General features: G+C 56.1%; 1 protein-coding gene and 1 long non-coding RNA gene across 6 annotated transcripts; one reads left to right on the forward strand and one right to left on the reverse strand.

Annotated features, from left to right (window-relative positions):
* The first annotated feature begins 364 nt into the window (after positions 1-364).
* LOC114488006 (uncharacterized) lies at positions 365-10,518 on the forward strand. Of its 2 annotated transcripts, XR_003683680.2 has the most exons (4): positions 365-1,594; positions 3,156-3,608; positions 4,282-4,931; positions 8,901-10,518. It is a non-coding gene; the product is annotated as an uncharacterized lncRNA (long non-coding RNA). The 2 variants fall into 2 exon arrangements; XR_003683679.2 differs by lacking the exon at positions 8,901-10,518 and having other exon boundaries at positions 4,282-5,350.
* A 6-nt stretch (positions 10,519-10,524) lies between these two features.
* Positions 10,525-27,050, reverse strand: ST14 (ST14 transmembrane serine protease matriptase). Of its 4 annotated transcripts, none has more exons than XM_028501366.2 (18): positions 26,032-27,050; positions 25,686-25,813; positions 25,380-25,450; positions 24,678-24,835; positions 24,471-24,506; positions 23,978-24,218; positions 19,808-19,947; positions 19,552-19,649; positions 18,780-18,889; positions 18,559-18,689; positions 17,313-17,417; positions 16,914-17,024; positions 16,715-16,828; positions 16,350-16,472; positions 15,454-15,640; positions 11,743-12,017; positions 11,259-11,395; positions 10,525-11,178 (listed from the first exon to the last, which is right to left on the reverse strand). In XM_028501366.2, exons 1-18 carry the CDS (start codon positions 26,183-26,185, stop codon positions 11,017-11,019), a joined length of 2,481 nt encoding a protein of 826 aa, XP_028357167.1. In that variant the 5' UTR covers positions 26,186-27,050; the 3' UTR covers positions 10,525-11,016. The 4 variants fall into 4 exon arrangements, 3 of the variants coding, with proteins under 3 accessions (XP_028357167.1, XP_028357169.1, XP_028357168.1); XR_008619600.1 differs by having other exon boundaries at positions 11,167-11,178; positions 15,578-15,640; XM_028501368.2 differs by lacking the exon at positions 10,525-11,178 and having other exon boundaries at positions 11,325-11,617; positions 15,578-15,640.
* Positions 27,051-27,337: the final 287 nt, after the last annotated feature.

The raw sequence follows: 27,337 nt of genomic DNA on the forward strand, positions 1-27,337 counted from the left end.
ACTTGAACTGAATTTAGTAGGAAATAGAAAAGCGTCACACATTTTGAGGCAGAGGGGCAATCAGAGCTTTTTGCTCTAGAAAGATAAAGAACAAGCATGAAGTAGATTAGAGGGAAGGCGCACAGACTGAACTGCGATCACTGAGGATTCCTTAAGTAGTTCAGGGAAGAGCCCAGAGGGAGCTGCCATGAGCGGCACCGGGGCAGGGCTCTGGGGAAGGGTTAGGTGAGGGGTGGGGCTGGGGTCTTAAGCATATCTAGCCTCTGAACAGTGGACAATGTCAGCTCTATTTCAAGCCCTCCAAGTGCTATTTACTTGACGTGGTCAAATTCTTAAGGGAACTGCCTTTGTTTTTGAGGGGGAACTCTGTGTCCTAGACAAAAATAGAGAAAGAGTTAGGCAGAGTTCTGAGCCAGGTTCCAGAGCTGAGCTCAGAGTTAGGGTGAGGAGAGGTTTAGGAATAGTCGTGCAAGGAAGTTACTTAGCTGAGTGGCCCTTTCCTAGCAGAGCCTGGCTTCTACTAAACCAGGTTGGTGGGGTTGAAAGTTCCAAAGACATTTCTCATGTCCTGCTTTGCTCTGCTTCTTACATTCCTTCTACTTTCCTTCAACAGACACTGAGTGTCTGCCACACGAGACACTTCCAGCACTACAAGCACAGCATGGAACGGAACAACAGAAACCTTGCCCTCGGGTTCATCATCTGGGTGGAGGGGAAGGGGTTTGGCCAACACTGAAGGTAAAGTGTGGGGGTGGGCACAGGAGCGCTTCGATGGCCGGGGTGAGAGAATGGCCAGTAAGCCAGGTCCAAGCAGGTGAGGGTCCGCAAGGTCAAGGGCGCTACCAGGCGTGTTCAGGAGGGAGGCCGCGCTCCCCACCCACTTCTCTCTGGGAAGAAGCCAGAGCAGAACAGGACGTGCCCAGAGATTAAAAAGGGACATAGACTGAGCATGGAGGATGGAGGAAGTTTGTTTCCACATGTAACGTCTTTTCCTGGACAAACTCAGAGGAAGTCTATTTCCCCAACACAGGCCAAGGAGCAGGTTGCTCTGAGTTAGAAACTGAGCTTAAAGGACAAACTCAGAGGAAGTCTATTTCCCCAACACAGGCCAAGGAGCAGGTTGCTCTGAGTTAGAAACTGAGCTTAAAGGCCGGATACCGGCAGCAGCTGTAGATTTAACTTTTTAACGCAGCTCTTTGTATGTATCCAGATTTTTGGCTTCTAAGTTCAAGGTGCTGTTTAAGAGACTTCTGCGTGTATCAAATACCCAGACGCATCCTTTCCTACAGGGGGACTGACTCTCACAGGCTCCTACGCACACGGAGCCCAGAGATGAGGTGTAGCCTGCCAGCGTGTAATCTCCATTGACGTAGGAAACATGAAGTGGCCTTTGGAAGATGGTTGCTCTTCCCCCCAGGAACCTCCTGACATGTGAGGAGATATGCATAACTGCCCTGGAAAGTTTTATCAAGTGCCTTTTGAAGAGGTACGGCAAGGAAGGCCTAAGGAAAGGATGAGATTTAAACGGGGGAAACGTGCATATGCATGGAAAAACCAAGCACCGATTCATCCAGTCCTGCCCAACACGTGCCAGGTACATCCATGCATAATTTCTACCCAGAACTGGGGTTCCACAGCCCCCGCGGCCTCCCAGGTACGACCGTGTGACACCTGTTGAGAATTCAGATCCACTGTCCAACATGGCAGGGCCTTCCATGTGGTCCCAGGAGAGAGGGACTGGTACAGATTAGCTTTGGGGAAGGTCTAGCTTTGCCTTGCACGTTTTAAGTGCCACAAAACACGGATGTATACTCGCATACATACAAACACACACGAAAAGTAGGGGCAAGGGAAGAAGGGAGGCGTCCGTTTCAGTCAGGGTCCATCTGCAGTTCTGGTCTCCCCATGTCAGGAGTCCTGCTTGCCCAGCACCTCCTCCCCGGGGCTGCTACCAGGCCCGCCCTCTGGGGGCCCTGAGCCTGCACCCCTGAAACAATGGGACCAGAAGCTCTTTCGTGCCCCACCCCTCGCTGTCAGCAACAGCTGCCATTACAGAGCCAAACAATTGGAGCCCCTTATTTGCCTCTTGACAGGCACCAGGTGTAAAAGGTTTTTCCCCAGTTTGCTGAATCCCTTCCCACCTGGACTGTCTCTCAGTCACTGGGGGTTTCTTGTTTGGTTTTAATTTTTTGGCCACGCCGAGTGGCATGCAGGATCTTAGTTCCCCGGCCAGGGTTCGAACCCGCACCCACCATAATGGAAGCGTGGAGTCTTAAGCACCGCACCGCCAGGGAAGTCCCTCAGTCACTGGTTTACCCCAGCTCTCGTGTACGTCAGTGGATTTTCCGGCTCCTCTCCCATCGTAAAGTGTAGGTTGGAGGGGTGAGCAGAGCCAGGAGCAAAGGAAAAACCCAGCAGTTTGTTCTGCCCAGCAACCCCCAGGCTCCAGTGGGAACCAGATACCTCCTCGAGGCTCAGCCCATAGCATGGCCCTCAGCGCCCGGGTGCCTGCATCTCGGACCGGGGCGGCGGGATGCCTCTCCCTGCTTCCCCACACGTCACTCCAAGTACGTGATATAAGCATAATCTGTTTTCAGTGTAGACGTGGAAGGTTGGTGCTTGCTTCCCATAAGTTACCCATAACGAAGTCCCATGAGTAATAAGTAGAAAATAGAAGGGGTTCCCTAGTCCCAAGGAGGATGAGAAGCATGTGGGGAGGTCAGGGCTGAATGTAATTCAGACTCAGTCCAAGATAATACTAATCTAGGGTGAAAGGAACGTGTGGTAACAAATATGCTTAAAACCTTTCCAGGGCCAAAACCTCACCTTTTAGTAGCTGCGCATTGGTGAGGTTTTCATGAAGCCCTCAGCTCTGCCGCCTGCCTTTTGAAGGTTCTTTCCCTCCTGTGACTGCCGCACGGGACAGGAGCGTGTGTGGGCTCGTGAGCCGCTTACCTTCCCAGCCTTGCTTTCCTCCTGCCCACACCCATGCCCGAGCCTGGCACAGGCCTGGCACACAGTGAGAGGTCAGTGAGGAGGGACGAATACACATCCTGGAAATGGGTCCATAATAATGGCAGTCTGTCCTGTCACAGATGAAAAACAGGTGTAACATGAACCTCAACACACCTCCTACCTCTCACTTTCACTCTCAGTGATGGAGAAACACCTGATTATGAGCTGCTCGTGGGGGAGTGAAGCTCTTCATCAGCTTCCCTAGTCCGTGATGTGAACACGACTGAGAAGCTAGAAAACGGCATTAGTGAGGAAAGCCGGACGGGGATCAGTGTTGACCTTGGAGACGTGGAACGTTTCCAGATACATTGCGTGGGAGGAAATCCACACTCTGGAAAAGGCGACCCGAGGAGCTAATGGGGGCCCTCTAGCCCTCCCCCCCACCCCAAGAAGAGAGGAAAGAGGACGCTCAGTCCCCCTGGCAGTGACCATGACGCCCGAGTCCCTGGGCCTCCCATAAACCTGCTCCAGCCTAAGAGTCTGCCAAGGACTCCGGCGTGATGCCAGCCCTGAACACCCTCCAGCGTCACGTAAGCGAGCCCTGCTGCACTTACGGAGCTGGCCGTCCAGCGCCTGCCAGCCTCTCCAGGACGGTGAGTTTCCCATGGTGGCCACTGCCCATGAAGTTCGCACTCTGGGGTGAGGGGTCGGGAAGAGGAAAGGCAGCACAGCCACTGGAGAGCCACCTTCACAGTGGGCCCAGACGTGGTGTTTCCACACTTGTGAACACAGGGTTCCACATCTGGGCTTTGCCAAGACTCACCATGAATTGGGTGGGAGGAGGTCGTGGAGACAGGCGGGCCACCCACACCTTCCTTCCGGACCGGCTGCTTCAGCGACTGTGCCTATGACGTGCAGGGAGTGAGCGCCCCCTACTGCTCTCACCTAGAATGATCCCCAGGGCAGGGACAAGAAAGATCTTTCTTTAAGCCAAACTTACAAAATATTTCTTAAACCTAATTAAAAGGCTTTTGTTTGAAATAAATACCCAGCAAAACAGTTCAAACTGTTAACCACTCGTTTATTTTTCAAAAGCCTTTGAACTAGAACAAAATGGATTGTCTTTTCAGCTCCGATTGTGACATTCCCCCAGGTCCCAGTGAAAGTCCTTGTCATTGGTGACCCAGAAACATTTCTGTCACCCCACCCAGGCTCATTCTGTGGCTCTTTCTTTGGGGCTGGAAAAATCTGAGTCAGTCCTTTTCCAGTCACTTCTCCAAGCCCAGGTGCCCCCATCACTTTTGGCCTCTGTTCCTTTTGCTTCAGCTTCCCCCAAGGCCAGCCAGCATTCAGCAGACGTGAATGGCTCAAGGGAGGAAGATGAGGGCCGAAGAAGTGACCCTTCTGAATCACAGGTCAGAGCACGTTGTCCAGCTGCCCACAGCCAAGACGTCAAGGAAACGTTCTCTCCCTCCAGTCCCCACTAGCCTTAGGCGGAGGAATAAGAGAAAGCGGATGGTTTGGCCCCTGAGAAAGGGAAATGCCCAGGGGCTGCCGGGGGTAGTAGCCAAGGAAATAGGAATGGGAAAGATTTTGAGATGCCAAAGGAGCCCTTTCAGAGCCCAGCTAGTTCATTTTGGCCTTTTCCACGTGTGCCTAAGCCACGGAGCTGATCGCCTGGCAAGAGGCCCTGGATCCTCCAGGCTTCAGGTTGGTGGTGCCCTGCCTCTGGAAGGCAGTCCAGGACTTAACTGCACGGGCTTTGGAGTCCAGCGGCTGGGTTTGCATCCTTCCTCTTCTCTTTCTGAGGAACCTTGAGCAAGATGCCGTGGGGAGGATGCAGTGATGTGATGCACACGAGGCACTCGGCACGCTGTGCCCCGTTACTGACACTTCACTTCGTAGATATCACCAGAGCGGCTGAGCTGCCGGACCCTCCCCAGCGAGGACAGCGGCGGGACAGACACGTCAGCAGGGTAGGTGTGCAGAGCAGGTTCCTACCTACCTGACCTCCAAAACTTCTTTCCAGCTGTGAGGTTGAATGGAGGTGTCCTTCCAGTTCTAAAAGGGCAGCCCTCAGGCAGCTGTTATCCCACTGAGCAACTGGAGGGTCACAGAGGCCCAGGAGGCAAGTGGTCAGGCCCTGTGACCTCACACCTCCTGGGAATGTGAACTCCCTCCCACCCACCAAGGGCCCCGGACGGGCTCCAGGACCTGCTTCCCAGCGTCTGCAAGTCCAGGCTCTACGAGCCTGAAGCAGCCCTCGTCCTACAGCGGCCCTGTTCCCCAGTCACAAAGGGCTCAGGGCGACCCTCGGCAAAAGCCTGTCGAATCCATGACTTCTTTCCTCATCCTTTCCTCTGGCTGGTATAAATAAGCCATTTGTTAATCATTTTTTTGCAAGGGTCACGTGTTCCAAATATAGGTTTCCATTTTTTCTAGTCTGTTTCTACACATTTTTCTTGTCCTTTTAGGCATTTGGACAGTACCTAGGTTATGAAATTCAAAGAGGTATCTGATGCCCTGTTTCCTTCAGGAGCTGTTGCCTGACAGAGTGGGGGGGGGGGCGCGGGGAGAGGGAGGGAGGGAGAGGGAGGGAGAGGGAGAGGGAAGGAGAGAGCTGCCCTACCCTTCTCTCCAGACTTGGTCCTTCTCCCCTCCCCCAGCCCTCCCACACACACACCGTGTACTTGCAGCTCTTTGGAAAAAGAACACAGGCTAAGGGTGGAAGAGTTTTCTTTTCGAGTTAAACAAGTCCGTATGAAGTTCCAGAAGAGAGGTCTGGCAGGGAGACTGAGTTATTCCTGACCACAGGGGTGTGGGCAGGGAAAATCGTGATAACCTCAGGGTGAAGAAAGCATGTGGTGGAGGAAAGCACAGAGCCAAGGGGAAGGGCAAGCTAGGTTTGCACCCCAGGAAAATACACAGCCCTCCCGCTGGAAGATTCTGAGGCAGTGGAACAACCAGACAATGGAGCTGATTCCACCTCGCCTGGAAACAGCTCTGGACCCTTACTTTTTAGGGAACAACTGGAGATGAGGGGAAAAGGCAGAAAAACACACAACCTCGGAGCTGCAGGTGCAGGGCAATGGCATGGGAGCGCGCAGCCCTCTGGAGGAGAAAAGGGGGAAACAGATAATGAAATGAACTGAAATCCAAAGAGCTGGGGTTTCTTCACCAAAATACAGTCATCACTGTAGGCATATCAGACCAGAAGCAATTAGCGCGTCGTGCAAGCGCTGATCTGAGAGTCAAGGGCTGCTCTTTCCTCAGCATCTCTCTTGCGGGGAGCAGGGGGGTGGGGAGCGAGGACAGCCTGACCATAAAGGGAATCTGGACCCAGGTCCCCCTCGCTCCCCCTTTTCCTGATGTGCCAGAGGCGGCTCCCTCTCCTCAGGGAGGAGCCTGTCCACGCCCAGGCCCAGAGGAAGCACCACTTGCTCAAAGCCCCTCTGACATCTTCACTCCCCGTCGTCAATGCCGTGTTTGTCATCTTGTGGAAGAACAGTTGGAATGATCTTCTAGGTCAACCCGAGACGTAAAAGCAGGTGATAAATATTCATATTCCTGCTTTGGGGCCTGCTCTCATCATCTGAGTGGTATTTGGTGGCTTTCCAAGCTCTGTTCCTGATTGTCACCCTGAGGAACCCCAGCCTGGTGACCTGAAAGCAGTTGTCCGGCCCCCCTTCCAGCGGACACTTCCCCCTTCCCTCCTGCGGCCCACCACCCTACAGGACGGGTTGAAATGGCACCTGATGCAAACCCCCCTCCTTTGGGCCAGGTGGACCCCAGGGACCCAATATGCAGCGGCGTCCCACCCGGGCTGGCAAAGCAGATGGAGAACGAGTGCACTGCCCACCTGGAGCAAACCCCTCACCTGGAAAATAGCTCTCACGGCAGGGAGGCCTCGTGACCAGGTCTGTCGGAGTTCCCCAAAGCAAGGGGACTCGAGCCTAGGGGCTGGCCCACAGGGTCTCTGAGATCGTGGCCCCTTCATTCTACCCGCGAGAAGTTCCTTCCCTCATGAAACGATGGTGTGTGAATAACAGAGTCTACGGGGTACAGAGCCTAGGTGCCCGGGTCCTAGGAGACTAGACGTGGGACCTTGGGCGGTTACTTACACTCTTGGCGCCGTAGTTTTCTGTTGTAAAGTGGGAACGACCACAGGGCTGTTGTGAGGTTTACATCAGACAAGTAAAGCACTTAGAACGCTCAGGAGGCTCTTTGATTAGATGGCAGATATGTTGGAGCTTCAGCATTCCAAGAAACTCGAGTCTGAGAAACAACGGCTTAAAGGTCCAATCTCCCTTACGTGTGGTTGCAGGTGTGCAAAACACACACACCCTCGTGATTCCAAGCCTGGGAGAGTGGGAGGCCTCATTCCATCACAGCTGAGGGAGGCCCCCTGAATTGAATCTGCGGGCACCCCAGGTGCCCCAGAGAGGGAGGGTGTCCTGTGATAACAGCCAGGCCATGTTTTCAGGACCAGGAGCTCAGGCCTTAAAACACAGCCCTGCCCCTCCCCCAAGAACGCGCGCGCGCGTGCTTGTGTGTGTGTGTGTGTGTGTGTGTGAGCGTACCTGCACAGCAGCAAGGCTGACCTTCCCTCGTCTCGTCTTTGTCATTGCAGGTCGCCGATCAGACGAGCCCAGCCCGAGCCCCCGCGTCTTGCGGCGCCGGGATGGCCAAGGCCAGCGCGCCGTGTGTGTGTGTGTGTGTGTGTGTGTGTGTGTAAGAACGTACCTGCACGGGCTGCAGCATCTGCCAACTGTGATAACGGGTACCATTCCACGCTTGCTCCTCCGGGAGATAACACCCACCTCCTGCCACAGGTCGCCTCTGTCCTCAAACCCTAAAGCTCTTTTGGCCCCGCCCTGGCCATGTTCATCCTCCGGGTCCCAGAGTCTGAGGGCCAGCAGGTCCCGGCCGCAGGGAGGGGTGGGAGCGGGGCCTCCTGCTCCCCACCTGAGACGGGGCACAAAGGGACTGGAAGCAGCAGGAGACATACTTCCGAGAACGGCTGGGCCTGGGGTCCGCCCCAGCCCACCTCCCCGCCCTACGCAGCGAGGGCCCCGCTCCTGTGACAGCACCTTGGCCACCGGGAGGCTGGCGGCCTGGGAAGCCCTGCGGTGCCCCCTGGTGGCTGAGCAGCTTCCCTGCGCCCTTCTGGTTCGCCCCGGCCTGGGTCCCTGCAGACTGTTCCTCCTGTAGGATCCAGGTCTGGATCAGATTCCTGTCCACGAAATAGGATTAAATATTGACCGAACTTCCATTTTAATGCTTGTGATTGGTGGCTAAAACAAGTGAGACGCAAGGTAGTTTGGGGGACCAGACAGATGGATCGTTTCAAGATCCTAGCAACTAAAACAGGCTAATCAGTCAGGAAAAGGCCTCACAGTGGTTCGTTGAGCTTTTGTGGGGACTCAACCGAAGGCAACAGAGAGCATGAAGCCGAGGCAGCGCCTTGTGCGCAGGCCCGTGCGCCTGCCTGGGGCCACGCTGCCTGGTTGCCTGGGTGCGGTCACACGAACGGCACTGCACCGTCGTGGGCCTGGCTGCGGCCACAGCAGGCTGCACGGGCGGAACTGAACTTGCTCACACACTTGGAGCTGGTTTTCTTGAACTGGACATGCAAATGTGTGCCAAACAGTTTTGGTCACTGGTCTCTCCCGGGGCCTTCACCCGGGTGCAGGAAGGCTGAGGCGGTGGCTCAGGGCTGGTGCCGGCGCCGCTGCCCTCGGCAGAGAGGAGCGGACCGGGGCCGGCTGTCACACCCGTCGTCAGCCCTGACTGTGCTGCGGCCTCTGTCTTCATGACAGCTCGAAGACGAGGCTGACTTCCCAGTAGCTAAGGAGTCTTACCTGATTCTTGTCTGTGGTCAGAAGTAACGCTGGATTTGGCTCCACAGTCTTTTGAAAGGCACTGATGCTTTGTTCGGTTTCCAGGCGTCAAATGTTTGTGGCTTCCAGGACCCTGCCAGGACCGCAGGACACGCCTGCAAAGCGCAGTTCCGGGCAATCGGTGATGTTGATGCTCTCAGCCCTGTGGTTCGTCAGAATCACCCGGAAGGCTTGTTAAAGCAGATGGCTGCGCCCCGCCGCCCAGAGTCTCTGATGCGGGCGGTCTGGGTGAAGCGTGAGAATTGAGTCTCTGCGACGCCCCAGGTGGTGCGGATGCTCCTGGCCCCGGGGCCACGCTGTGGGAACGCTGTCCTCGATGACCTGCCCAGTCCCACCCCGGACACGCCAGTGAGACCCCTGAGACAGCGGGGTGACCCCAAAGGGCCCCAGGAGGGTAACAATGAGGCTGAGAAACCACCATAAACTGGGACAGAGGGCTGTGGAGAGGGAGCCACTGTGCCTTAAGGGGACAGTGAAGTCGTCTCATGACCCCGCCTGCATTTCTGACCTGGGGAGGGGGTCTTCTGGACCATGTCAGGTGCCGATAGGAGAGAGGTGCTGTGGGTAGGCACAGGCCAGGCCTGGCTGCCTGAGGGGCTCTCACCCTTGGGAACCAGACCACAAGTGAAGCCTCTCTCTACACACCAGCTATTTACACTTGGCGCCATCTGCACAGGGTCTTCTGACAGCACCTTCATTCTCCTACTCCCCACACCTCGGCAAAAATGATACCCTTTTCCTTCCCTGGAAGGAAAATCCAATGTGGATGCTTGCACAGCTGTCAAGACAAAACTTCTCCCTCCTTCCAGAGGATAAGGCACTCAGGCTAAAATGAAAGAGGCAGCTCACCTCCTCCAGGAAGTCTGCCCAGATTGTTCCCTTTGGTTTCCAAAACACATAGAGAGCAAAGACCATTCAGTCAACAAATATGTGTTAGCATCTTCTAGGAGCCAGGCCTGAGCTGGCGATACAGCAATGAGCAAAGACCACCCACCCTCCCTCACACGGCCATCTGATTTCTCTTCCTGGGTCTGCTGCTATTCCCCAGCCCCAGCTTGTACAGAGCCTTGGCATATGGAAGGCCCTCAAACGTCTTCTCAAGAACTCCCTGAGCCCTCCCCGGATCCTCGTCTCTGTCCCTCTGAGTCATCCCAAGCAAGAAGAGAGAAAATATTGTAATTTACTAAGTAAAAATCAAAGGAGGAAGGACAGCACTAGACATGGGAGAAGCCTCAAGCGAGGCGGCATCATCGGGACCCACCCACTCAGCCCACACTAGACAGCCATGAGTTCACGCACACTCTCGTGTCCGAGTGTGCAAGTGCAGGCGCACAGGTACACACACACACACACAGCATTCGTGTGACCATCTCCCCACCTGACAGAAACCGCCAGGACAAAGCTCCTCCCCCATCCCGGGGAGCGGCACCCCGTCCCACCCCTCCTGTCCCAGCACCAGGCCCTGTCTGGGGAGCTTCAGGTAAGGGAGGAAACACAGCTCCGTGCTGGCCTGGGGACCATCACAGGGCACTGTGGTCCCCACTCTCAGCCTGACTCCAGGCTCTGTGCTGAGGGGAATTTAAACCCAGTTTCTTGCTGCTGGGGCTAGGGGAGCCCATCAACTCCAGTAAGAAAGAAAAATTTCCTAAAAAGAAATAAAGTGTTTTACTCATACACACAAATATACACACTGAACCCCACCCTGGGAGCCGGCAAAACATTCGAACCTTGGACCCGGCTGACTTCCAGGTCCCTCAGGCCTGGATTTCCTGAAGCGGGCGACCCTGGGAGCCCGTGGTGCCCCACCAGCCCCGCCCAAGGGGCCCCAAAGTCCAAACGAGAGCTGGTCCTGTATCCGAGGCAGACGAAGCTGGCCTTCCCTGTATCCGAGGAAAAGAGCCTCCAGCCCAGCGTGGCACCAGGGCCGAGAGGCTGTGTCTTCAAACCTCCGGTCTGGCACTGCGAGGCTTCCTCCCCTCCCCTCCCCGACCGCGCTTGGGAAGCTGGGGGTGTGGGATGGGTGAGAGGCCTGCGGGCGAGTCTCCATCTGCAGAGGCTCGGGGATCAGGTCCCAGTCTGGGTTCCGGGGGGCCGAGCCGGGGGTCCGGGCAGCAATCCCGTCCTCAGCCTGCACGTGCGCACCTGGGGTGGCACCTCGCCTCTACACCCCGGTCTGCTGTTTAATCCAGTCCCGAAACACGGAGAGCCTCGTGTACACGCCTGGCTTGTCCCTCTGCGCGCAGCCGTCGCCCCAGCTCACCACGCCGGCCTGGAACATCCGCCCATCGGCCTCTGGGCTGGACAGCGGGCCCCCGGAATCGCCCTGCGGGGAGACCAGGCCTTGGCACCGAGCCCCGCCCCCACGCGCCGCCCCCAGCCCCGCCGGCCACCCTGCCGGCGCACCTGGCAGGCGTCCACGCCGCCGCTGAGGTAGCCCACGCACAGCATGCGCGCGGTGATCTGCTGCGGCAGCAGGCGCTCGCACGTGGTCTGGTTGATGACGCGGATCTCGCCCTTCTGCAGGATCAGCGCCCCCGTGCCTGGGAGGCAGCGGAAGTGGGGGACAGGGTGGGAGGGGCGGCCGGCGGTCAGCGCGGGGGCGAGGGGAACCCGACCAGCGGAATCCCCGAAATAGCGCGGATGCCTGCGGCCCACACGTGGCTAAAACCTGAGGGCACGTCTCCAGGATGGGATGCTGTGCAGCCGGGCAGAGTGATCAGGCCACGCTGCCCATCTGTCGGGTGAGGAATCCGATACCCACCCTGGGAAGGCGTGTGAGAAAGGGAGGGACAGGAGGACGGCCACGAGGCCCCCCCATCCCACAGCGGTTGGGCTGCGGGCAGAGCTGTCAGCCCCTCAGCCCAGCTTCACCCCCACCCCCGCTCACCTCCCTCCTGCGTGTGGCCCCAGCCGGTGACCCAGATGGCCTTGCCGGTGGGGAAGGCGTGCGTGGCGTCCGGCAGGCAGATGGGCCGCACGGTGGCGCTGTACTCGGCTGGCTGCTCCAGCTGCAGCAGCGCGATGTCGTAGTCAAAGGTGAAGTCGTTGAAGAAGGGGTGGGAGATGACTCGCTGCAGCCGGCGCTCCTGCACCCCGGGGGCGCTGCGCTTGCTCTGGTCGTGCAGGCCCAGGAAGGCGGTCCACATGCTGTGGTCAGAGTACCTGCCGGCGGCCGGAGGATGGGTGGAGAGGGAGGCCTTAGCCGGCGCCTTCGACCCGAGCCCGCGCCCACCCCAGGACGATGCTCAGCTGCCCTCGCTTATCTCATTACCAAAAAGATTTCCCTTCTCATTAATATACCCTTCCATGGAAGGAACACATCAATACAAATACTTCTCTAACACAGCAGTACATATTTTAAGTACCAGAGAAGCTGAAAAGTAGATGGAACTTCACCAGGTTTGTCGTCGGTAGCGGGATGGTGCAGCAATTCTGGCTATTGTGTATTGGATGACTGAACCAGTAACAAGACAAGACCCTGGTGTTGCTGGGACCCAGTTTCCCACGTGGGAAAAGGGAGACACCAACAGGCAGAGGCGGAGGAGAGAAGAACCCCATGCTGCTGACATGCCATCAGAGCAGGAAAAGCTCACGGCTGTTCAGAAAGATGGCCTCAGAGCAATGGCATCCCCAACAGCAGCCAGAACTTGGCTTCTAACTATCCTTCCCCATGGAAAGGAACCAAGGCTCCTTGGAGAAATGGTTGATTTCAGGTCTGGAGCAAGTAGCACATAGAGTGAACCCGGAATATTTTGTTTTACCAGAAGTGAGTGAGAGCTTGCACAAGGACGGTGCCAGTAGGACAAGGCTTTCACTAGTCAAAATCTGGCTCATCTGGACACCAAAGTAAACTATGGGGTTAAACTGCTATACATGATGAACAATATAAGGCGCGGAGGAGAATCTATCCTGAAGCTAAAAAATAATCTCAAAATAATTTATAAGAAGAGAAGGAAAGCTATGCTTTACAGAAAAACACCAGCTAATAAATACAGAAGAAATGACACAGTCATATTTCACACCTACCACAGCAATAACCGATACATGCAAGAATCATCAACAGATTAAAAACCACTGGGTAACAAGATATCCACACTGGGACTTCCCTCCTGGTCCAGTGGTTAAGACTCTGCGCTCCCAATGCAGGGGGCCCGGGTTCGATCCCTGGTCAGGGAACTAGATCCCACGTGCGGCAACTAAAAAAAAAAGATGCCACATGCCGCAACTAAAGATCCTGCACGCGGCAAGGAAGATCCTGCGTGCCGCAACTAAGACCTGGTGCAGCCAAATAAATACATAAATAAATATTTTTTTTTTAAAAAAAGATATACACACTGATTCAAAGCATCACCCAAGATTCATAACCAACGGGGGAAGTACCTTTATAAAGGTTATAATTATAAGTACTGGCAGACCACCTTAACCAAGTAATCAGACTTTTCTCCAAATCGTCACCACTGATGGGGTATTATGTACTTCCTGAGGACACATCACCTATGCAGTGTTTCCTGACCAGAAAAAAAAAAATTTAACCTAACTCTAATCATGAAACAACAACCAGGAACACCCAGATCGAGAGACATTCTGCAAAATAACATCCTGGACTTTTCAAAAACATACTGCCATAAAAGAACAAAAATCAAAAGGCTGGGAGAGACTGTTCTACATTTTAAAGAGACGAGTCAAAACTAATGACTAAAACAAAGCATATCCCTTGACTGGATCCTACATTTTTAAAAAACCTATGAATACTGGGAGCACTGGAGGAATCTGAAATGCGGACCACATGCCAGCTAACGGTGCTACGTCAGTACGATCATTTCCGGATGTGATAACCGTATGGTGGTTACATGGGAGGGTTTCCCCATTCTTGGGAGACGCCGCCTGCCATCCTTGGGGAAGACGTGCTACGATGGCTGCGCCTAACTCGGAAATGGCTCAGAAAGGGGTACGTGAACGTCTAGGGAAGCACAGCTTAGGAGTGATCCGTGCGCTCGAGCCGCCGATGAGTACTGTGTCCGACAGCAGAAGGAATCTGAGAAGACTTCAGCGTCAGTCACCAGAGAGGGCCTGGAACTTCCAGAAGACAAAGAAGAGAGAAAGAAGCAGGAAAAGAGAAGACAAAGTGTGAAAACTCCACAAGGTCATGAAGGACCTCCTGGAGAAAAAAAGCCCCAAAGCTAGTCATGTCAAGCCGACTGGTGACATCCCTGTGCTGCATCGTCACAAGCACATCATCTGGACAGCAAACACAGAAAGAATGGTGAAGGCTCAAGCGTTAAGAGGCAACTCAGCAGCGATGGGTTAGATGGTGGCAAAGAAACACCTGCAGATAAACCCCGGCCATTCCGTCAAGACCTAAGGCAAAAGGCAGAGGTCGACACAGCTGACCAAGCCAAGCACTCTTCTGGGGAACGACGTGCTATGTCATCTTATCCCCCAAACAGCCAGTCAAGGGGGTCTTGGGCCACTGTCTGAACCCAGCAGCCCATGCTCTTGACCACGAGATGCCACCTCTCGGTAACACCCTGGGATCGCTTGCTGACTCAGAAATGTGTCCAAAGTACCTACACTCCAGGTCCTGGCACACTTCACCCCTGCCTGTCCCTGCTCACAACCCTCCCTTTGTCTGGAAGGTCTAAGTCACCTGGTCCAGTGACAAACACCCTCACGTTTCAACAGCAGACCAGACACCCTGCCCATAAAGGCACTCCTAGCAGCCACCCTCCCAAGCCCTCAGGGGAGCTCTAACCCACACACTGGGCCGTCGGCAGCCTCCCCCCAGCTCTGGCACAGCCCTTACTACGTGTACGTGCACGTGTGTGTCGCAACTTGTCCCCCTACCCTGGGATGTCTGGAAGTGCAGGGACCAAGTCTAATTCAGCTTTCTCTCCCGGTGCCAATGGTAACAATGGCTGTTGAGGGCATTAATGGGCAGAAGTAAGACTACTGAGGCTTACTTCACCGGGCTCGGGTCTGCCGTGGACCTGAGGCTACGACGGGCTGAGCACCTACTGTGCGCCAGGCACAGGTTTAGCACTTCAGGTGCGTCCCCGCACTCCCTTCTCACACCTCTCAGCGTAAAAATCACAGCGTCACCATCAGCGCCCAGGAGCCTGAGGCCTAGGAAGCTGAGTAACTCGCCCACGGTGGCCTGGCAAGCCAGGGCTGGGCGGTGAGTGAGCGGGTCCCGAGGGGTCTCCACCGCAGAGGCTGACCGCAGCGGCTCTGGAATCCACACACGTGGGCCCCAGTCTGGCTCTGCCACTTAGAAACTGTACCACCTCAGGCAAATGTCCTTATCTCTCTGATCCTCCGTTTCTGTAAAACGGGGACGTGTTCAGACCCGTCTGCCTGGGCTGTTAGGAGAGGCACTGAGATCCCGCTGGACAAGAGGGGCACCCAGTAAACACTCATTTTTATTCCTGCTCTTATTAAGCCCCATCCTGGGGGGGGGGGGGTCTGCCACCTCTCCAGTCCCGGCCCTGCGTTACCTGGGCACGACTCACAGACACAGGGCCTTTCCACCCCAGGAAACACGGAGGGGCGCCCCACTTAGGGCCGGCGCGAGGCCTCCCCGCTCTGGCCCGTGGCGCACCTGAATCCTCTGTGGTCGACGAAGCAGTGGGCGGCGGACACCATCCAGCTGGGGGAGATGAGGGAAGCCCCACACACGTGGCCCTGGCCCAGGGCGTGGAGGCTCACCTGCCAGGGCCACTCACCTTCGTCCGCGTTCTCACCCCCGACAACCCGAGACTGCCTGGTGAACGACCGCAGCCCACAGTCTGGGAGGGGCAGAGACGAGAGTCACAGTGGGGCACCAGCCCCGCCAGCGGAGCCGCAGCCGGGGCAGCCACCTGGCCCCTCTCCCTGCCCGCAAATTCAAAATCCTCACTCCCCACCTCCCCGCTCCTGCACAGGGGCCTTCACACATCTGCTGGTTTGCTTAGATTTAATTTGGGTGTCATTTGCCCAGATTTTCTTGTTGCATGCTGAAGGACACAGCTCTCAGAGGGAAGAGCAATGGGTGACGTGAAGTCACAGAACAGCTGCAGTGCTGCTCACATGTAACCTGTGGCCAGCGCTTCTGAAGTACACAAGAGGCTGCAAATTAAAGTATGGGCGGGGTGGGGACAAAACCCTGCCGAGGCCTCCAGGAGCTGTGCTCTCTCCCCTCCAGGCAGCACAGGCAAGCCAGGACTTGCCCCTGTGGCCAGGTCTACAGAGCAGGGGTCAGCCCAGCACAGCGGCCAGGGCACCAGCCCTGCCACAGAGGCCCTGACATACTAGCTGCCCTGGGCCTTGCCTCCAGGACCAGAACTGCCTGTGAGGCAGTGCCTGGGTGCCCATCAGCAAAGTTATCCTTTCCTCCAGGCAGACACACCCTCTCACCAGGGCAGAGCCGGGTGAGTGGAGCGCTGGCATGAGGCCCACCTCCGTATGCGCCTTGCACAGTGAACAACCTGCACAACTGTATGCGGCAGCCCTGCTCACCACAGTCCTTCTCATCGGAGCCATCGACACAGTCTTTCTTCCCGTCACACTCGGGGGTGCCCTTGCTCACACACAGCCCGTCGAGGCAGCGGTAGGTGTGTCTGGTGCAGGTGACAATGCTCACTGCTCGCGGAGGAGGATGCAGAGGGGGGCGTGGAATCAATCTCTCTCCTGCACCCAAGCTGATGATGGTCCATCCCCCTCACACGCCTCTCGGGCCTGCCCCTCATCCACACCCGCGCCCAGCTGACACCCTTTCTCTCACACTCAGTGTGCAGGGCGGTCTGTGCGCATTGAACTCTGGACCCGCTGCACGTGAGTGTGGCAGGCAAGCGTCCAAGGGAAGGGAAGGGGCCTGGCCTCACCGTGGTCGCACGTGGCCTCATCGGACCCGTCCCCGCAGTTGTCCTTCCTGTCACACCGCTGGCTCTGCGGGAGGCACTTCCCGTTGTTACACCTGAAGGTCTCAGGCGGGCAGCCTGGGGAAGCACGAGGACTCAGCAGGGGCTGGCGGGTCAGCAGAGGGCCGCGGGGAGCCCAGCCGCCACCCTCCGCCCCACTCACTGCAGCCCTGCTCGTCACTGCCGTCCTCGCAGTCCTTCACGGAGTCACAGACCCAGAAGAGGGGCTTGCAGAGCTTGTCCGTGCACGTGAACTGGTAGGTGGCGTTGCATTCTGGAGGGGTGAGGGGCCGCAGTTAGACATGAGGCTCGCTCCGCACCCGCTCTTCCCGGGAGCTGGGGCACCGCGCTCCTGGGGACCACATCCCGCCTGGCTGTGGAAGCTGACTCAGCGCCGCCTGCTCCAAAGGGGGCCCCCAGGAGCCCGAAGAAGGGCGGCCTATCGTCGGCCCCGGGCCGGGAACAACGTCCCCCCACCCCGGGCCGTCCCGCCGTGGGGTCGGTGGCAGAAGCCGGGCACAGCAAGGGCAGAGGATGCCCGGGTCTGGCAGCCCCGACTCACGGCAGTGGAGCTCGTCGCTGTGGTCGGTGCAGTCAGCCCAGCCATCACAGCGCAGCTCCTCCTGGATACACCGCCCGGTGTTACACATGAACCTGCCCGGGCACGCTGTGGGGAGAGAGGGCAGGCCTGAAGTCCACGACCCCCAGCCCCGCCTCCAGCACAGAGGAGCGAGGCTGCAGCTGGGGGTCTCCAGGCCCGCTGAGCTGTGACAAGGGGGTTCCTACAGCTAGCGGGGGAGGGCCAGTCGAGGTCCCTCCCACCCCCTATGACCAAACTCCGGGAAGCCCCGGGCAGAGTGGAGAGAGGCTGGCGGGTGCGCATGCACTTCTACTGCCCCGTGTCCTTGGTCAGCCACGTCCCCGGGCGCCAGGCTCCCCGTCAGCAGCTCGGAGCAGCTGCAGCTCTGCAGACGGTTGATGTACGTGTCCTACCCTAGTGTCACACGGCATCACCGGCTTTCCTTAATTCTAAGATATTTTCCACATTTCGATGTTTCTGAAATCAGAATGTGTCTGACAACTGATGTCATCAGGCAGATGACAAAATGGAGAGGAGGCCGTTGTCGCTTTCTCTGCACAGGTAGCTTAGTCACTTATCAAAGCGGTTTGTTCATCTTATTACACTTCTGGCGGTGAGTCGTGTAGTTAAATTTGAACTTAAATTTGGACGTTTGTGTGCAGTAAAAGTGACTTCCAAAAGGTTATTCTATGATGCAAGGTTGAAACAAAAAAATCACCATGGACGTGGAAGAACTGGTATTCACTGCAGAGAGTGAAATTAAAGGTCATGGAAACTACCAGACCTCTTCCGTAGAGATCACAGAATTTTCAAAGCTAGGAGTAGTCAGTGTGATGATTCATGCCCCAGTATGTTCTAATGTGTCTCAAAAGCATGCTATTAATCCTATAGGTGCTAAAAGGCCACAGAGACAAGCACAGATTCTCAAAGTGATGCAGAACCAAAGGGACAATAGACCAAAGGAACTCGGGGGTCCTCAGCCTGAGATGCCGCACCCAGGGACCAAAGGACGTGGTGTGTGCTGGCATTCACTGTCGGCCTCTTTTCATAAGTGCATCTAAGGTAGCCTTTTTTTTTCCCTCAGAAAGCTACTAGAGCAACCGATAATGCATCCTACCGGCTCCGGTGGCCTAGAGTCAGGACAGCACAGTGCTAATAAGATGCAGACTAGAGAGAGCATCGCAGGTCCACCCCCCGGCCAGGCTCCGCCCCTTAGCGCGTCACTCACGGTCACTGGCGTCGTAGGACAGGTACTCGGCCAGGAACCCGGTGTCCGTGTAGGACTGGTCCGAGTGGAAGTGGACAGTGATCTTGGAGCTCCTGCTGCTGACGACAAACTGGGGCCTCTCTCCACAGTACCTGGGGGCGGCAGGGAGCTCAGCGGGAGGAAGAGGACCCGCCCCGGGGCTGGGGCACCCCCCCTCCCCCTCCCCCTCCCCCGACACTCACCTCTCCCCGTTGATCTCTACATAGTCCTTGGAGCAGGAGCCCAGGGGGACGTTGGGCTCCAGCAAGAGGAAGGCTTTGAAGTGCACCTTCACGCTTTGGTTGTCGGGCACCTGGGGAGAGAGATGCCGCTCATCCTCTGCGCGGCTTCACTCCTTCCTAAGTCCAGGGTGGCCCGTGGCGGCCACGGGGCCAGGACCACGGCGTGAGCACGGCTGCCAGGTTCTTCCCTCCGGCCCACGGGGGCAGTAAGGACGTGGCAGGAGGGATCCGGGCTCCACGCTTGGAAGACCTTCCAGACTTGTAAACAGCGAGACACACTATTACGTTACTAAAGAAGGCTGGAAGGTCCTCCCCCATCATCGACTGGACGGCGTGAGGGGCCCCGTCGGCAAGACGCCTGTCTCCTGCCGTCCAGCAAGCGCGTCCTCTGAGTGTCACTCAGCCTTTGGCCTCGTCCCAACAGCTCCTCTAAGAGGCCGGCGCCCCTGCTCTCACGTTGCCCAGAGCGAGCCATGGCCCAAGAGGGAAGTCCCGGGCCCAGGTCACGTCAGGCGCCGGCCAGGAGGCAGGCGGGTGTGAGCCCGGGTCTGCTGGATGCTGCCCGAACCTGCCCCGCCCGCGGCCTCCATACTTGCACCGTAGGGGAGGCCGGAGGCACTCATCGTGCTCTCTCCTGCCGCCCTGGAGCATCCCTCCCCCTCCCTCCCCCTCCCTGTCCCTTGTCCCCCCCCCCCTTCTCTAGCCGCCTCCACCCCCCCATCACAGCTTCTACCTCGATATTCCAGGTGCAGTTGATGTTGGGCGGGTAGTGGCCTGGATAGTAGGGGCTGCTAAATGTCCCCTGGGCTGCATGCAAGTAGCCTCCACAGCCTGAAAGCAAGGGGACGGGGGAAGGCGTGAGGACCAAGGAGCCAGGCAGGCCGAGAGCCCCGAGGAGCTCCTGCCTGGGCACCAGACACTCCACAACCAGGAGAGCCTGAGCATCAAACGTGGTCCTGAGGCTTGTCCCCTCCTGGGCTGCCCCTTACTGCTCATCCGAGGCAGCTGGAAGACCATGGCCTCGAAGCCGGGGTGTCGGCGCTCGGTGTTGGTCACCAGCGTGACGAGCAGGACGTTCTGGGAGGAGAGGAAGGTCAGGTTGTAGGAGGGAGGGTATGTGCCACACAGCCTGCGGGGCAGAAGGGCGGGCGTTATGAGAGCACAGAACCCAGCAGAGGGGCCCAGGGTGGGGTCCAAAAGCCCTCCCCACACAGGCAGCCAGCCACCTGAGTAAGGATCTCCTCAAAAGACTGTCTCTGTTTATAACAGCAAGAACTCAGAAACACTGAATGCCTAACAATAGAGGACTCATTAAACACACTATGGACCAAATAATAGCAACAACAGCAGTAGTAACAGCATCAACTACCAACACTTAGTAGGAACACGCCAGGCACTGTCCTTAATGCTTCTGCATCCATTAACTCAGGTATTCGTCACCACAACCATTAAATACTATTATCCCCATTCTACAGATAAGGAAACAGAGGCAAAAACAGGTGAAGTAACTTACCCAAGATTGCACAGTTAATAAGTGGCAGGACTAAACGAAAAGACAACCCATAGAATGGGAGAAAATATTTGCAAACAATGCGACCAACAAGCAACTAATCTCCAACATATATAAATACAAACAGCTCGGGCCTCCCTGGTGGCTCAGTGGTTGCGCGTCCGCCTGCCGATGCAGGGGAACCGGGTTCGCGCCCCGGTCTGGGAAGATCCCACATGCCGCGGAGCGGCTGGGCTCGTGAGCCATGGCCGCTGAGCCTGCGCGTCCGGAGCCTGTGCTCTGCAACGGGAGAGGCCGCAGCAGAGGGAGGCCCGCGTACCACAAAAAAAAAAAAAAAAAAAAAAAAAAATACAAACAGCTCATGCAGCTCAATATCAAAAAAACCAAAGAACCCAATCAAAAAATAGGCAGAAGATCTAAACAGACATTTCTCCAGAGAAGACATACAGATCGCCAAAAAGCATATGAAAGGATGCTCAACATCGATAATTATTAGAGAAATGTAAATCAAAACTACAGTGAGGTATCACCTCACACTGGTCAGAATGGCCATCGTCAAAAAGTCTACAAACAAGAAATGCTGGAGAGGGTGTGGAGAAAAGGGAATCGTCCTACACTGTTGGTGGGAATGTAAACTGGTGCAGCCTCTATGGAGAACAGTATGGAGGCTCCTCAAAAAACGAAAAATAGAGCTGCCATATGATCCAGCAATCCCACTCCTGGGCATATATCCGGAGAAAACCATAATTCAAAAAGATATATGCACCCCAATGTTCATAGTAGCACTATGACAACAGCCAGGACATGGAAGCAACCTAAATGTCCATCGACAGATAAATGGATAAAGAAGATGTGGTACATATAAACAATGGGATATTACTCAGCCATAAAAAGGAATGAAATAATGGCATTTGCAGCAACATGGATCGACCTAGAGATTATCATACTAAGTGAAGAAAGACAGAGAAAGACAAATATCATATGATATCACCTATATGTGGAATCTAAAAAACAAATGATACAAATGAACTTATTTACAAAACAGAAACAGACTCACATACATAGAAAACAAACTTATGGCTACCAAAGGGGGAAGGGGGGGAGGGATATATTAAGAGGTTGGGATTGACATATACATACTACTCTATATGAAATAGATGATCAACAAGGACCTACTGTATAGCACAGGGAACTCTACTCAATACTCTGAAATAACCTATATGGGAAAAAAAATCTGAAAAAGAATAGATATAAGTATATGTATAACTGAATCACTTTGCTGTACACCTGAAACTAACACAACATTGTAAATCAACTATACTCCAATATAAAATTTAAAAATAAAATTAAAATAAAGTTAAAAATTTTTTTTTAATTTAAATGAGTCAATAAAGAAAGAAATGGAGAAAAGAAATCTTCCCCCCCCTCAAAAAAAAAAAATGGTGGTCCACTTCACTGGACCACCAGGGAAGTGTCAGGGGACTTCCCTGGTGGTCCAGTGGTTAAGACTCTGTGCTTCCAGTGCAGGGGGCATGGGTTCAATCCCTGGCTGGGGAACTAAGATCCCCCATGCTGTGCGGTGCAGCCAGAAATAAAAAAGAAAAAGAAAAAAAAAAAAGAAAAAATGTGGCAGGACTGAAATTCAGACTCAGCACTCAGGTTCCAGAGGCCTCAGGGCCAAAGAGCATGTCATGTGCGCTAACCAGCGCCACAGCCTGCAGCCATTACCAGTGACAGACACACTGCTCACCTGGGAAGATCATCATGACATACGTCATCTTTACAAAGCACATAACAAAACCAAGCGTGCCATATAATCCTTTTTTTAAATAAATACACAAACATACACATAGCAAAAAATTCTATAAGAATGTGCAACACACATTTAACAGTGATTATTTCCAGATAGTAAGACGATGAGTGGCGTCTGTCCTTTTCATGCTTGTCTGTTCTCCACTCTGCCACCCAGGACCAGGTATTCATTTGTTGTACAGTCAATCAGTTACAGAAAGAGAAAGAAACCCCACATGAAAAGGGTGTTTAGACGGAAGTCCTGGCTGTGAAGCTGTGGCGGCAAATGGCTCCCTCCTGGTTTGGGCCTGAAGTTTAGCCCCTTTTTAGTTGTGAAACGTCTGCCCGGCTCATTTCCACAGACAGCAGTGGAAGGCTGTGGTCCACTGAGTCGGGAGCGACGGGGGAGCCGAGTGAAGGCAGGCCACCCCCACCGGCAGCCTCCGATTCCCCTTGGCACCCCCAGCAGGTGCACTATGCTTTTCTTAATTGAAGTACAGCTGATTTACAATGTTTCAGGTGTGCAGCAGTGATTCAGTTATACGTAGATAGATTCTCTTTCAGATTTTTTCCACTGTAGGTTATTACAAGATATTGAATATAGTTCTCTGTGCTCTACAGGAGGTCCTTGTTTATCTTTTTTTTTTTTTTTTTGCGGTACGCGGGCCTCTCGCTGCTGTGGCCTCTCCCGTTGCGGAGCACAGGCTCCGGACGCGCAGGCTCAGCGGCCGTGGCTCATGGGCCCAGCCGCTCCGCGGCACGTGGGATCTTCCCGGACCGGGGCACGAACCCGCGTCCCCTGCATCGGCAGGTGGACTCTCAAGCACTGCGCCACCAGGGAAGCCCTGTTTATCTATTTTATATAGAGTAGTGTGTACCTGCTAGCTATGCCTTTTTATTTACTATAACCCCGATGCTTTGATACCTGGGGCTTGCTAACCTGGAAAGGCAGCCCCACCCCCCAGGGCTAGCCAATCCCTGGAGACAGTAAAGACTAGGGCGAGACTTTCACATGCAGACTAACTAATCCAGAGCCCACACCCCAACACCTTCTCTGTGGAGTTCTCCTGCTCCAGGCCACTCTCCACCTGCCCTAATCACCCAGGTACCAGACAACTGGAGACAGCCCTAGGCCCCAGAGCCCGCTGGAGTTATTCAAACCAGCCGGTCCGAAGGTGCTACCCTGCCCTGCCTTGCCTTGCCTTGCCTTGCCTTTCCTGGAGAATCTACAACAAAGGCTCTTGCCCACGTTTTCCTCCAGCCCCCTCTGCCTCCTGATGACCCTGGTGCTTCCCCATATGGCCCTGTGTGGCCCCTCCTCTCGGGAACTGTAACAAAGTATCTTTTCAACTGTTGACCTCACTATCACTGAGTAACAACGAGACCTTCATTTACAACAGCAGGGGGAGGAATTTCCTGGCGGTCCAGGGGTTAGGATTCGGCACATCCACTGCCATGGCCTGGGTTCAATCCCTGGTCAGGGAACTAAGATCCCACAAGTCTCGTGGAGAGAAAGAGGGAAGGAAGGGAGGGAGGGAGGGAGGGAGGGAGGAAGGAAGAAACATAGATAGATACAACAGCAGGTGGCACCTCCACTCTGGCAGGTAAAAGACAGGTGAAGGAGTGCCCAGCATCTAGGGACCCGTGGGCCTGCAGCATCCTTGCCAAGGCTGACAGTCACCTCCAAGACGCTCCCTTGCAGCTCGGGCCGAGGACCACGCCACGCCTGCTCTCTGCTGCCCGCAAGCTGGCAGTGGCCTGAACCTCCAGCTTCCACTGCAGTCATTCCGGAGGCCCAGCCCACCACGGGCAGCCGCCAGGCCCCCGCTGCCCACTTCCACTCGCCCAGGACACTCACTGCACCACGGCCCGGGGTTCCACGGGGCTCAGGGTGTCATACACAGTGACCAGGTCACTGCCATGTTCGTCACAGGTCGCGACGTCGAAGCTGCGGAAGGTGAGGCTCAGTGTGGAGTCAGCGTCCCCCCGCAGGGTCCACTGGCAGCGGGCGTGAGACGGGTAGGGGCTGTCGGGGAAGCCGGGCGTGGTGAAGCGGGTCGGCTCGCTGCCACGGGCGTGCAGGGCAAAGCTGCAGCTGTCTGTGCGGGGCAAGAGGATATGGGGCAGAGCTGGGCAGGGCCACGAGGGGAGCAACCAGGACCCCCCGCTGAGGTGGAAAGGCAGCCAGGCCTGGCCCCTCTGAGGTGTCCCAGGCTGCTCTGGACCCGGGAGAGACAGAGGCCACCTGTCTTTGGCCATCACCACCATGTGACTTTGGGGGACCCCCTTGACTGAAGGGGCATCTGGCCACATACCCCCCCTTCTCCTTTGGGAGGAGGGTGGATACTTACTGTCCTGGGTGCTCTGTACTGTTCTGGGGTCAGTGGCTGAAGAGCAAAAGGGAGAATAAAGCATTTACTGATATGTCTATTTCCTCATTCCTGCTTCCTTACTGCCCTAAAGGGAGGTGCCAGCCAGCAGGCAGTCTCCTCTCCTGGGCACTGGCCCTGGGATGCCCCAGGCCAGACAAATGCCCGCCCCGGCGCCCCTGCACTCACGGAAGGCCACCACTGAGGTCAGCACGAAGGAGCTCACGGCGCGGGCTCGGGGTGGTAGTGTGACCACGTGCTCCTGCGCCATGGCCTGCTCGGCCTCCTCCACCAGGTACTTGGGGATGCTGAACTCCGACCAGTAGTAGGCGATGATGCTGCCCTCGCTGGGGAGAGAGGGGCGAGCCTGAGGTGCCGGGGCCCACACCCTCCCAGGTGCCCGCTGAAGACGGAGCAGGATTAAGAGCCTCCCGAGGGGCCTTACCAAGAGAACTTTTCCAGGCCGGGCCGGCCCCCAGGCTCTTGTACGCCCACCCACCTGCTGATCCCTTGAGCCAGAGACCTGGGCCTTTTCCTCTCACAGCCTCACGCCCAACCAGACGTGCTGTGTTGCGGGGGGAGCAGTGCAGCTCAGGCTCAGGAGTGGGAAAAAACCTGGAATGGAGTCTGGGTTCTACCTCTAGCTTGGGCACATTGAGTCACAGCTTCTTGAGCCTGTTTCCTGAATTTGAAAGGGGCTGACAATGCCACCTGCCACACAGCATCCATAAAGATTCAATTAGACTAGCAAAAGCAAAAGTACTTTGGAGATAAAGTCAGGACAAGGACTGGGGCCTTGGCTCTCCAGGCAGGACCTCACGGCCTCATCACTCCGCAGGGCCCAGACACTGCACCACAGCAGCGCCTCTCCGCCGGCCTTCCAGCACCCACCTGAAGGCGGTCACAGCTGACTTCCTGTAGTAGGGGCCCAGAACAGGGATCCCGCTGTATAAGAGCTTCAGCTGAGGGAAGGAGAGGAGGCTGACGGGGGTCCAGAGAGCGCCCATGACCCCGGCCCCCCACCCAGGCTGCTCCCTCCCTCCTGGGACCCGGGGCCCCTTCCCAGGTGCCCGGGAGCCCACAGCACACACCAGCCCAGGCATCTGGGAGCAGAGGGGAGCCTCCTTTCTGCTGGGTGAGGGTGCGCGTGCCAGAGCCAACAGCAGGGCCTGGGCTCTGCCCAGAGATGGGACTCACCGCTTCCTTCACCTTCTTGGCCAGGTTTGCAAACTCAGCGGAGCTGGAGTTCTCATAGGCATCCAGAAAGTTCTCGTTCGTGATCCTCAGGTAGCCATTGAAGACCTTCTGGACCCGCACGTTCTGGTCTGTGAGAGAACAGTGAAGGACGGTGGTCAGAGGAAGGGACACACGCCCTCCTGTCCCCCCACTGTCACAGCTGCCCTCATCCACCCCGGGGGAGCAGACCCTGAGCCCCATCACCTCCCCGTGGGAGGAGCCCTCCTTTCCCTCCCCCCAAACCGCACCCTCCCTCCCGCTCACAGCAGGTGGCCCTGGGTGGGCCCCTGGAGGAGGGTCCACTCACACTGGAAGTGCCACACCAGGAGCCCCGCCATGAGGGACAGCACCAGGCCAGCCAGCACGGCTCCCAGCACCACCCACCGCCGTGGGCTGCCCTTCTCCACCTTCCTGGTGTTGTTGGCCGGCAGGAACTCCACGCCTTCCTCAAAGCCATTCATGTTCTGAACAGGGAAATCAGGGCACTGCCGGTCAGAACCCCCGGCCTCAGCAGCCTCCCAGCCCGGCTCGGGCAGAACCTTTCCACGCTGTCAGGTCCATCCGGGAAGGAGCAGTGGCCTCCCCTCCATGCATCCCCAGGCATGTGCTGCTTAAGAATTGTGAGTTTAAATAAAAGGGAAACAAACAGCCCATCTGAACCCAGTCTTTGAGGCTGTCAGCTACATGAATCATCTTTGACGCAGGAGGATGCCCAGATGTGGGGACAGAGGGCCCAGCGCAGGGCCAGGATTGCCTCGGGCAAGCTGCGCCGTATGCCCTAACCCTAACCCTTGCTCCACCAATGTTTAACCGGCCAAAAGTAAAAAGTCAGTAAACTGGGCAGCTCTGTCGTGCCACTGCAGGACAAGTCACTCTCCTCTGAGCCTGAAGTCTCCCAGTCCAGGACCCCAAGGTGAGCTGAGAAGGCCAGGTCTCTACCGGAATCCACACCCAGGCTCAGACCCAAGAGCATGAAAAACAAACAAAACTTCCAACAAACAGGATGGCAGGGGGTCTCCAGGAAGCGGGGGGCATGAGTATGGGCGGGCAGGTGAGGTGTCTGCAGCACGCGATGACAGGTAGGCAACTTTTCCGCCCTCCGGCACACACTCTATCTGCTGCCCTAAACCCGGGGAGGGGCTGTGCCCTTTTATTCATTTATGATTATTGTTTTTTTAAATTTTATTGATTTTATTTTTTGCTGTGTTGGGTCTCTGTTGCTGCGCGCGGGCTTGGGGCCACTCTTCGTTGCGGTGCACGGGCTTCTCACTGCGGTGGCTTCTCTTGTTGCGGAGCACGGGCTCTAGGCGCACGGGCTTCAGTAGTTGTGGCACACGGGCTCAGTAGTCGTGGCTTGCGGGCTCTAGAGCACAGGCTCAGTAGTTGTGGCGCATGGGCTTAGCTGCTCCACGGCATGTGGGATCTTCCCGGACCAGGGCTCGAACCCGTGTCCCCTGCATTGGCAGGCGGATTCTTAACCACTGCGCCACCAGGGAAGTCCTGGGCTGGGCCCTTTTAGAGTTAACTGCCTCATACCTACTCCAACAGGGTGTGTAATAAAAGCAGTAGCCCCACCCCAAATTCCACAGATGTGGCCATTTTTAAGTTTACAG

Source organism: Physeter macrocephalus, chromosome 16 (assembly GCF_002837175.3).
Source record: "Physeter macrocephalus isolate SW-GA chromosome 16, ASM283717v5, whole genome shotgun sequence".
In the NCBI taxonomy this organism is placed as follows: Eukaryota; Metazoa; Chordata; class Mammalia; order Artiodactyla; family Physeteridae; genus Physeter; species Physeter macrocephalus.